Here is a 12,717-nt window from a genome sequence, read left to right as displayed (position 1 = left end):
TTATTTTTAATTGATAATTAAATGATCTAAAAAATCATAAATATCATAAATGCCACTAATTTTATTTATATTATAGAGAATGAGAATTAACATACATAATGATGCAAAAATATATAATATTTTGATTTTTTTAAATCAAATTCATTGATTTTATTCAAAATAGAAGCTATGCACACACATAAAATTTCATTCAATTATAGCTACACTATTGGTACTATCCATTAAAAAAGATTATTTATATATCCAAGCAAAGATTAAACAATCATAGAATCAAATCATGTTTATGTCCAATTAGTTTCATCAATGGAGATGAAAATTAAGGGCCTTAATTTGAATTTTAGAGCTAAAAAATAAGAATATTTAAAAAAATTAGTAGAAATGAATATTTTCTTCATATAGGCTCCAATCCGGCCAAAAGGATCTTCATAGGATAAAAAAATAAAGCTGATCCTATCAATAGAGCAAATTATTACGTGCAGAGATCGGACGCAGAGAATTGTCCGGTTTGTCTCTATGAACAGTAAAAGCACAGTGAACTGCGCTTTTACTGTGCACAGAGACAAATCTAAACTGTTCTCTGTGTTTGATCTCTGCACGTAATAATCTCTCTCTCTCTCTCTCTCTCTCTCTCTATATATATATATATATATAACAAAAAGACAATGAAGAGAACAACTCAAGGGCACTCATGTAATTTTGGTAATGAAAATGGATTTCAGGAAAAATGAAAAAGTAGCACTAATTAAGAAAATTATAAATAAAAAATACAACAGAAAGGGTGAACAACATTATATAACATTATCAGTGAAAATTTTGAGCTGAGTCAATCAGCTCACTTTTATGACAATGGTAAGGCACAAATAATGACTCAGTCATAATTAGGCTCTCACAGCACCTTAATGGTTATCAGAACAGATGAACTACATAAATGGCTAATAAACTTTATCGTCATTCTTGCCTTCATTTACTTGTCTACATGATCAGAACTCTCAACCGTTGGTTTCAAGTCTCCATTCTCTAGAGTTTGAGTTCTTGCTACAGGAAAATGGCTGTTTGAAGAAGCAGGAAATGAATTTACAGTCTGAGATACCTGGGCGTTAGCTGAAGCTGATATTCTACTGATGCTGTTGCAGACTGGATCTTCATGGCTGGAAGTTTCTGCTTTCGAAGACATCGAAGAGAACTTTGCTTCTGTAGTCACCAAAAAGGATACAAATTCAGTAACCATACAGTTAGATACAAGTTTATTATTAAGAACATGTTGTGAACTAAACGGTGAAATGCAGAAAAAAAAAAGAAGAAAAATTTGAGCTTGCTTAGAATTTTAGAAATGGATTGGGGGAGAAGAGACTGGAAATTCTATGATGCCTGCAAGTCCTACTATCATTGGAGGAGAGAGAGAGAGAGAGAGAGAGAGGAAAACCAATGTTTGTTTCATTCATTCTGGCATATGCTAATTTTTCTTAAGAGGGGGTATTTATAGAATTACAGTACCCATTAAGCACCTATCGACTAGCTAATACCTGCTATGAACCTATAAAGTACTTGGACTCATAACCTGTCCTAACCTACCCATTATATCTTTTTACCTAAACAGAATATATAGTCAATGAAGTCTTGAATGATTCGATTTGTAACCAAGAAAGGACATAAAAAGACGGCATTTCGATGACCCAGTTAGGAAAGTAGAGATATTAGATTTGACTTATGTTAAGGGTAGAAGTAGACCTAAAAAGACTTGGTTAAAAATATTAGAAATAACATTTTTTATTATATTTAAATGAGAATTTAACTCTTAACAGGCACAGTGGAGAAAAAAGATTTAGTTAGCCGATCCCACATAGTGGGATAAAGGCTTGTTTTAATTGTTGTTGTTGTTGAAGTCATGACTGATTCACTCTAGAGTAAGAGGAACTAGTTTGAGTTCAGTTGGTTGTCTATTATTGATTAAGCCGGTGATTATTTGTAAATTCAAGTGAATTGGGTTGAGTAAATTAGATAGTGTGATTGGGATATCAGAAAATTTTGTTATACAAATTTGTGCATCTTGTAGTAAAACATAGCCTCCTAATTAGCTGAATCTTACAAAATTTGATAGCCTTATCAAAATAAACTACATCATTATCATCGTTCACACCAAAATTATCCCAACTATTTGGAGTTCGGTTGGAAAAGACCTTAAAAGCTAATAAAGATGGTGAACGAGTATGACGTCACATTAAGAAAGTCTTAAGTATATAAAGCATGCCAAGGTGCAACAGTGGCAGTGGACAAGAATACATGTGTACGGAGAGGAATTGACTATTTGCTTTGATTTACCATGACAAACAACATTCTACATTGTGCTTTGATCAATGAAAGGACCAAGATAGCAAGATTTTATCATTAAATATCAAATATGTCAACTAATTCCTACTGAGATAAAAGAAAGCATTTGATTTACCTTTAGCCGTTCCACAATTGATTAGTTTAAGGAGGGATTCACGAAATGCCATCAGTACACATTTCTCTTGCTCTGCATACATCTCTGTCATTCTCTGGTTATTGGGGAGTATTGGAGGCAGGTTATTGTTTTGAGATGACACACACATCATATCCTGCTCATCACACATTAGTGCTAGTGTACCGGGCGACATAGGCCTTCTAACTCTCTGACCATCCGCAAAGTCAGAGCCAGACTCTTCTGTCATTTTGTCTGTTCCATTTGATTGGTCATCAACTGATATTTTCGGAGGATCAGGCGGCCTCGCCGGAGTCTCAATCTTATCATTGCTTGATAAAGCAAGTGAACTTTCTGCTTGCTCCTCCATCTCAAGATGCTTCTCGCCTTGAACACTTTTGTCTGGGAATAGGAATGAGTAAGATCAACAGAATTAATTAGATAAATCTAGATGTCATTATCAAACCAACTTAAGTAGATACTAGATCAGTTTTTTAGCACCTACATCTACAGAAATTCATCAAACTAGAAACTACATTCAATGTTCAAACAAATTTATGTTGCCATAAAATACAAACCAACTCAAGAAAATAAAACCTTAGTAAGGGTAAATCATAAATGTAGTCATAACATGGGTATAGTTAGATATGCATTAACAGCCAACCATGAATAACAGACAAAAAAATTATAATTTCTTCGAGAAAAACTGATATCAGAGTCACCATCATCGTTAGCCTTATCGCAACTATTTATGAATCATCAATTTTCATCCATTCTTGTTGCACGTTGTCAAACACGTTCTTTGCAAATCATTTTGAACAACTTCAATCCATGTTATGTTAGATGAAATACTTATGCTTCATAACCGTCCAACATTAATTTTATCTATATTTCTAATAGTTGCATTTCATATCCTTCATTTTATATGTTCAAATCACATAAAGATATTTTCAATTTCCTTCTTCAATAGATGTGACTCCAACTATTCCTCCAATATGATCATTTCTTAATTTATCCTGTCAATTTTAAATTCTTATTTTCATCGAATTCAACTTAGTTATCAGTGATTTATTTTACTCTCAAACACTAGGATCTATAATCCAACATTGCTAAGCTATTATAATTTAATAAAATTTTCCTTTAAATCCCCATGATATCCACTTGTTGCATTATACTCCTAATGTACTTTTTCATTTTTACAACTCAGCCTTAACTATAGAAGCTATATTCTCATCTAAATCTCTTTTTCTTTTATATAAAAAATCCAAAAATAATTCAACCAATCAAATCAAAATAGAACTATATCTTGTAATAATATTAATTAATAATCGTTAAAATTGCACTCACAAAACTACATATCATATACACATTCTTTGTTTGTTTGATTTTAAGCCAAATGTTTTAAATTTATTCTTTGTTATTCTAATATTCACTCATTTCAATAGATGTCTCACCAATTAGAACTATAACATAGGCAAAAAGTGTATGGCAAGGCATACACTATGAATATCCTTTATAAGTATCTTCATAAGAAATACAAAAAGATTTGGCCTCAATGCCAACCCTTGATGTAAACGTATTATAATAAAAAATTTTTGATAACTCCAAAATCAATTAATATATTAAAAGTGATCCATCGCGCATATATTTAATAACTTGAACATATTTTGACATAGCTTTCACCCTTACTAAGGATCAAATCAATTCCCGTCTTACTGAATCAAAAGCTTTCTCAAGATCAATAAAATCATATGAAGATCATTTTTTTCACTTCAATATTTTTACATCAACTATCTTGACATAAAAATCGCTTCCATAGTAGATATTTTTTTGATGAAACCAAATTGATTCTCTGAAGCTAACATAAGTTATCTAAATATGTGTTCCATTACTCGCTCTCATAGCTTCATCATATGACTCATAAATTTGATTTCTCTATAGTTAGCACAATCTATACCATCTAATTTGTTCTTTAATATGGATCTCAAATTACTTCTTCTCAGATCATTTGGCATCCTCATAGTCTTATAAATTCTATTAAAAAATTTGTTAACCACACTAATATACTATCCTTCACAACACTTCAAATCTTAGCATGCATAACTTAAACGCATCTTCTTTAGAGTAAACACCATTTTATTATTACTGATCAATCTATTATAGGCCTCTTTATTCTATTCATTATGATCTTCTAAGAAAAATATTCACTTTTTATGTAGCAAACATCCAAACTTGATCAAAACATTTAGATCTCATATCGTTTGCCTTAGTATTCTATGTATTTCATTTTCTATTTTTTAATACCAAACTATCATAAAAATAATCAAATGTTGTAGCTTTAGCTTTGTCAACTACAACTTTTTACTAGACTTCTATCTTTTCGATAACCATTAGCATTCAACTTTTGTCACATTTTAAAAATATTTTTTTCCATAGTATCTCACTGCTCCCCCACAAAACTTCTCAATGTATGCTTTAGTTCTAAACTCCCCTAAAATATTTACATCAATCTTTTTAATGGAACAAGCATCCAATCCAACATCAAGTTTGGCTCAACTAAAGAATTACCATTTGCCTCTCTTAGCAACCTATTTTGAAAGACTAACAATTTATTACCTTTCAAACTTCACCATCTAATGCTAGACAATTATTCCTTTTGATTATTTTATTTATATTCTTAATATATATATCTAAAAACTATTAATTTAAGTTTTGTGCTCAAACTCTCTTCTGGAATCATCTTACAATCATTACAACAACAATAACAACATCAAGCCTTCATCATACTGCATGGGTATGGCTACAAGAATCTTTTCACATAATTGTATCCTATTAAGAATTAAATTATCATTTAAATCTAATTAAAAAATATCATTTCTAGTATTTTTTTGGTTTACCTCTACTTTTCTTAACATTGACCATATCTAATACATCCACTCTCCTAACCGGGTCATTGGAAGTTCAACATTTTAAGTGGCCAAACCATCTAAGGCGCTAATATTATTTGCCATTGGAAGTCCAACCTTTTCACGTATATACTTGTTTCGCATTATGTCTTTAAGTGTAAAGCCACTCATCCACCCGAGCATCCTCATCTCTACAACACTTAACTAAATTTTTTGTATCACTTTTAATGGCCGACATTTTGCACCATAAACAATTACAGGTCTCATCACCATCTTGTAGAATTTTTCCTAAAGTTTAAAAGATACTTTTCTATCACACAACAGGCCTTATGCATTACTCCATTTCAACCATCCAACTTGAATTCTACTAATAATATCTCTATCTATTTCACCATCGCTTGGAACAATAGAGTTGAGATATCTAAAACGTGCACTATTTTAATGACTTGATCAGCCTAAGTCACAATCCCCCACTAGATCAATTACTACTAAAATTACACTCCATTTATTTGGTTTTAGATATACTCAAACAAGAACCTTTAAACTCTAAGGTTGGCCTCTTTAAAAAAATTATTAAAAAAAAAAAAAAAACTCTAAGGTTGGCCTTCATAATTCAAGTTTTCCTTCAACTCCCTCTCTAGTTTATTAACAAAAGAATATCATCAACAAAAAATATACCCCAAGGTATATCCTCTAGTAAAATGTGTAGTAAGAACACCCATGAATAAAGCAAAAGGATATGGGCTTAAGGCTGATCCTTAATGTAATCCAACTAAAATAGTAAAATACTTGATCAAACTAGTTTATGTTTGAACGCAAGTAACAACTCCTGTATACATATCTTTAATGGCTTGAATATAAATATTATTAACTCCTTTTTTTTTAGATCTCACCAGAGCACTTCTCTTCGAACTTTATCAAATGCTTTCTTTAAATCAATAAATATCATAAATAAATCCTCCTCTCTCTATACTCCTCCATCAAACCTCTCAACAAATGTATAACTTCCATAGATGACCTACCCAACATCAATCCAAACTGATTTTGAGGAATGTTAATATCATTCATAACCTACGCCTAATTATTCTCTCCTCTAATTTTAATGCATGACACATTAAGTTAATTCTTCTATAATTCTTACACTCTTGTTGATGAAGACATCAGTCAGAGATTTTGACATGTGTATCATCGGAGGAATCGTAGATCGACAGCTACAATTCGGAGCCTTTACTTTTGATGTATTCATGTATTGCTTATTATTTTTGCATTTTAGTTTTTCCTATGTTACCACTATGGGTAGTGAGTTCTTGTTGTAGCCCCGAGGGCATTTGAGTCTTTCTTTTCTTTTATTATTTAGACCTATATATAGAGGTCTTTTGCATTGTATGAGGTTAATGATGAATTAATAAAATTTTCAGACTTTGAGTTCTTGTTTGTGCGGTCTTGAGAGGAGAGGTGAAGCCTAGGAGAGGCTCAAACGAAGTATCCAACAGCCCCTTCGGGTGAGCTCTTGGTTTTTTCTTTGCTTTCCCTTTCTCTTATACCCGCCACCACCCATAGTCCTACCTCCTTGCCGCCGGCCCAATCCCTCCCCTCCATAACCCGCCGGCCCCATTCTCATCATCCCAAGCCGCCGACAACCCCACCGGCCCCTACAGCCGCCAGTTTCCACCCCTTCAACCGCCGGTACTCCTCCCAAAATACCTTCTAGCAGCCGGCCACCTTCACCCATTAATTTGAATTTTAAATTCAAATGGCTTCTAATTACTTTCCTAAAATATCCCAATGACAATTAGGAAAGTGTCCTTATTTGAATTCAATTAAACTTTGAATTTCAAATACTTTCCACTATTGTTAAATCTCAATTAGGAAGGCTCCCCAAATTAAATCAAATCTAAAAAATAATTTCAAATTTGATTCCAATCATTATTTAAGTCCTTGGTCCCACATGCATTGAACCTAGACACCTATCCTCCCTCCCCTTATGGCAGGCCCCCTCTCTCCAATTAAACCTCAACCCCTAATTAAATTCTCCCACTTCATCTCTCTAAGCTGCCGCCCCCTCCTAGTCCAATTTAGGGATAATTTTGAATTTCAAAATTAGTCCTTCCCTCCCTATAAACTCTGAAAGTAATATTCAGATTTTCCAGAAGCTATTCATCCCCACTTCCCTCACTAATTCCAAAGAACAACCCCCTCCTAACTCTAGCCAAAATTATCATCTTCTCCAAACTCCCTCCACTTCTCTCCTCATCTAAGCCTTACACATACAAGGATTATCTTCAAGCTGACGTCACCTCCATTAATGGCCATTCTGAAACACGATCACGGATTTGTGTATGATGATCAAGGACGAACGGATCTTCTTCGATCCCCTTTCTTTGACTTAAACTTGAATGTTGACGATACCGTGGACAACTACGTGGATCGCATTCTCTTCACATTAGTTCCTTCCATCGAAGAACATCATCCAACAGAGAATTGGCGAATCATCGGCCGTCCATCTACTTCCCCTCCTCCGGATACCTCTCCGACGAACAATACCGTAGGCATCACTTGTCTCTTAGTGGCTTCTCTAGGGTTGCTTGTATTCTTCCTCCGCTAAAGCACTACTTTCATGAGAACTCAAGGTGAGCATTTCTAATTGTTAAGTTGTGGATTTTTATTATCATTGCCCTAGTGTTACTTGACTTATTTTGTTGTTATATTATGAGCATCCTATCAATCTAGCTTGTAATTGTATGCTATTACATGAATTCTAATTGAAAATTCATGAATCTAACTTGGTGAAACATAAGGTTTACAATTGACAAAACTTTTCAAATCATTATTAATTTCCAATGCAATTCTTGTTTTCATACATGTTTCACATCACTTGTGCATCACTTTCATTGTTAAAAAATAGGAACCAACATACTCCACTCAGCTAGCATATTTTTAGTCTTCAAAATAATATTAAATATTTTAGCAAGTCAATTCCTTGACTCCGAAGCATTTTCACACATCTATTGGAATATCATGTTCCACTGCTTTTTCACATTCATTTTCTTTAAAGTTTTTTCTAACATTAATTTTACTAATACGATGAGAAAAATAAAAATCTCTATTTTCATTTAGGGTACTAAGGTCACTAAAGTCAATCGTATTCTCATAGTCATCATTGAAAAATTTATCGAAAAATCTCATCCACTTATGTTGAATATCCACCACTAAAAAAGTATTTTTTTATCTTCATCCTTAATGCACTTCACTTGAATTAAATCCTTACCTCTCCTCTCTTTTGCTAGGCTAACTTATATATACAGCTTTCATCATCATTAGTATCTAATCCATTATATAAATCACTATAAACCAAATTCTTTACATCATAAATTGCTTTCTTAGACTCTCTACGGACATCTCTATATATATCCTAAGTTTTCAAGTTTTTACATCTAAATCAATTTTTAAAACAAATCATCTTATTTTTATCCTTTCTTAGACATTTGATTCAACAACTAATTAGTTTTACTATTATGAGCTTTTCACTTTGATTCTTCAAGCATATGTTTTGCATTATTCTTAATCTCATTGGCTTTTTTTTCAAATAATAGTAACTTCCTCATGAACAACCTAAATCTTAAAAATCATGGAATATTGCTCTCAAAAATATTTTTATTAGCGTTTTTTAAATATGCCCATCTAATACTAAGACAATATTTTATTTTATTTTTCATTTCACACCCTTTCAGCTTAAAGTCCAAAACTAATAAACGATATTGGATATATAAATTTTCACTTGGAATGGCTTTACAATCTTTACAATCTAAATTTTCACTTGTAATGGCTTTACAATCTTTACAATCTAAATGATCTATTTTTCTTATAAGAAAATAATCAATCTTAGTTTTACTATGTTCATTCTTATAAGTTATGAGATGTTCTTCTCTTTTTTTAAATAAAATATTAGCAATTATAAAATCATAAGTTAAAGCAAAATTTAATATGATCCTACCACCTTCATTAGTAACAAAAAATTCTTAACTGCTATAAATGTTTTTAAATCTTTTATCTCTCTACCAACATGTCCATTTAAATCTCCTCCAATAAAAACTCTTTCTTCAAGATGTATTCTTTATATTCATTCTTCTAAATCGTTTCAAAATTTTAATTTTGAACACATATCCAAATCTACTTTAAGAGCATAAGCACTTATAATATTAATAATCTTAAAATCAATAGTAATTTTTAGAGCTATAATTATATCTACAATTATATTAATTTCTACAATATTATCCTTCAAGCTCTTATCTATGATCACACTTACAACATTTCTAATTCAACTATTACAATCATTACAAAAATACATTTAGTTCTTTCTAAGTATGAAGAAGTCAATTTATGATTTAATGTCTCCATTTTTGTAAGTAATTAAGTGCTTTCACTTTGTAAAGTATGTATTCATTATGTCAAGACCATAAACCATTATGAAATTAGGTATAAATTACCCTATTGCATTTTTAGGGCCTATTCCAAATCCACCATAAATCCTCTCATAACACATCCTATTTGAGCCAATATATCTAAGTCATCTTCATAAATATATTTTATTTTGAAATTAGTAGTATCAATTCATCCATCTTTTCCCAAATCTAAGTTTTAAAATTAACTTCTAATTCAACTAAGGATAAGATTTTGAAATTAGTAGTATCAATTCATCCATCTTTTCCCAAATCTAAGTTTTCAAATTAACTTCTAATTCAACTAAGGATAAGCACTAACTTATTTATAATATCCTAACATATAATTGTATTAATGGCAATCAATCTAACACTAATCCTGTTAACCTCAACAATTTTCTATTTCAAATCATTCATATCATTAATCTTTCTAGCAAATTAAAACTTATAAACTTCCAAATGTCCTAGGATTTTTACCTTTTCCATTTATTTCTTGTAAACAAACAATAAAAAGATGCTAATCACTTTTCAAGAAGAAGACAAACAAAATTGAAACAAAAGCATAAATATATAATAATCACCTTTCAAGCACAAAAAATAACTAAATTGAAATATAAGCATATAAAGAAACAAATCACTTTTCAAGCATAAGGAAAACAATGCACTTCAAGAAATCCAAAAACATAGCTAAGTAACAAAAATGGACAATCAACACGAAGCAAATGATGAACAGTCAAACCTTGTAACAAGCAATAACCTACATCAACTAGAAAGGGCTAAAAAAAATTTAAATAGGCAAGGAGAAAACAAAGAAGCTTCTGCAAGTATAATGCTTGACACCCTTTACTGAAATCCAAGAAGAAAATTCTTGGTTTTATGCTAGGAAATAAAAAGATGTGCCTTACTTTCTCAGGGTGATCGCAATAAGAAAAGTTAAGATGGATGTGTAAGGAAGCAAAAACACATAGATTGCCATGATTCTATAATTAGAGAGATGGTAAGAGTGGAACCTGCTAAATATACATTAGTAAAAAGTAGATTTAGATGGCATGTGCATAAAAGTACAATGGTACAACTGAAGCTAGAAGAAACCCAAGAAAAGTTATTAGATAAAAGTAATGTAAATGGAAAAGGAAGGATAAGGGGTTGAAAAGGTTCAAAATCTTAAGAGTTGTGGACAAAGATTTGTGTTAACCATAGTAATTTAGAAAAATGTAGTTATCTGTCATACCAGCAGCTGTTTTAACAGCCTCTCCTGATACTACGGCTAAAATTCGGCATAACTCCTTTACATCCTCAGTGTGTACAATGTCTGCTAGCAATGGCCTGCAAGAAAGAATTGAAGTCGTACGTGCAAAATTAGCAGGGAAGCTACATTAGTAGAGAAGAAGAAATATTAATACCTATAAGTAGCTTTTGCGGATCCCAAAGAAGCAGGATTAGCAGCACGAGCTGTAGGAACAGAAGCAAGAGAAGAAGGCCCTGAATTCTTCACATGACCAGCCTATCAACACAAGAAATTTCAGCAGAAATTAGAAATACAAAAACATGTTAAGCTACAGGTTAAAAGAGATTAGAAAGAATGAATATGTTCTACTAAACCAGGGAATTTGATAACTTGTCAACTAATGTTAGTAATTGATAAAAATTAACAAGATCAAGGAAGTACATTTGGGTATTGCACGGGACTGTGAATTGATTGATCCTTTACAGATGTGCCAAAGAAGAGATCCTGGTTTTTCCTCTTCTTTGATGCAGGCGAAAAATAACCAGAAGGACCAATAGCTCCATTTAAGGCAGCATTTGCCGCCTGCTGCATGTAAGTCAAAGCATTCCCATGATCTCCATGGTGAAGTGCCTTTCTCTCTTCACTTCCTTCAAAGTTTTTGCAGTCAATACATTTGCAATTTTCAGAACAAAGAATATTGGCCTGGAAACACTCGCAATACTTCTTGAGGCAACCAGATTTCTTGCAATGGCAGCCTTTATTATGCTTGCCAACCAAAGTAGTTTCAACTACATCTTCCTGCCATATATAACATGATTTGTAACAAAACAAGCATTGGAAATTTAGGAAAACAAAAGAATGAGCAAATTCAAAATTCCTGCAAATCACCAACAGGTGCTTGTCAAGGTATTACGTATCAATTTCAGAATCTTCGAAGATGTTTTACTGTGACTGATTCCAACAGTTATGTGATTTCACTCTTTGATCTTTCCAACTTAACCCAAAAATTCAGATTTTTTTAATTATATATGTATGTATGTATGTATATATATATATATATTTCATCATTTTTCCAGCACTGATCAGCTTTCGGACTTCTTCACCAAATCTTATAGATCCAGGATCACTCATCTTCGAGACAAGTTGATCCAGGATCACTCATCTTCGAGACAAGTTGATCCAGGATCACTCATCTTCGAGACAAGTTGCTGGTTCTACCTCCCATCAACTTGAAGGGCAGTGATAAAAACACATCATCTCCATTACACCACAAACCATAATAATTACCTGAAGCGGTTGTCCTATGCTCGTTGGTCAGAATCTGTTGCCACTACATTTCATTATTCTACCTTGTCAGCTTTATGTATCCACCGTGGGCATTACCGTCTTTATACTTAAAGTTTTGTAGATATAAATACACATTTGTTATTTGTATTCAATGAGGAAGAATATAATGAAGCATGATTTCTCCTTGTTATATTTCTTTGTTGTTCGTATGCATAGCTATAGTTGATGAATACTTCGGTATTCACTTTCTGGGCTTCAACAATTTGTAATTTTTGTCATGCAGAAGCCTTCTGATTTTCAATAAGCTTCAATTTAAAATATTGGCTATTTTCTAAAGGTATTACGTATATATATATACTTATACGAAAATCTTGCACAGCTGAAATGTTCTAAGTTAAGAATGAGAAATTTATAATT

At 32.1% G+C, this 12,717-nt stretch overlaps 1 protein-coding gene across 1 annotated transcript in view; it reads right to left on the bottom strand.

Moving 5' to 3' along the window:
- Positions 1-779: 779 nt before the first annotated feature.
- The window catches only part of LOC110104204 (protein tesmin/TSO1-like CXC 5), a 29,866-nt gene continuing 17,928 nt past the window's right edge, over positions 780-12,717 (bottom strand). The window contains exons 4-8 of the mRNA XM_020833201.2: positions 11,455-11,811; positions 11,189-11,289; positions 11,017-11,111; positions 2,444-2,842; positions 780-1,191 (exon numbers count right to left, since the gene is read on the bottom strand). Coding sequence (XP_020688860.1) covers positions 965-1,191; positions 2,444-2,842; positions 11,017-11,111; positions 11,189-11,289; positions 11,455-11,811 — 1,179 coding nt within the window. The 3' untranslated portion in view covers positions 780-964. The remainder of the gene's footprint in view (positions 1,192-2,443; positions 2,843-11,016; positions 11,112-11,188; positions 11,290-11,454; positions 11,812-12,717) is intronic.

This window comes from Dendrobium catenatum, unplaced genomic scaffold (assembly GCF_001605985.2).
Source record: "Dendrobium catenatum unplaced genomic scaffold, ASM160598v2 fragScaff_scaffold_231, whole genome shotgun sequence".
Lineage (NCBI taxonomy): Eukaryota > Viridiplantae > Streptophyta > Magnoliopsida > Asparagales > Orchidaceae > Dendrobium > Dendrobium catenatum.
This window is presented reverse-complemented; position numbering and strand designations above follow the sequence as displayed.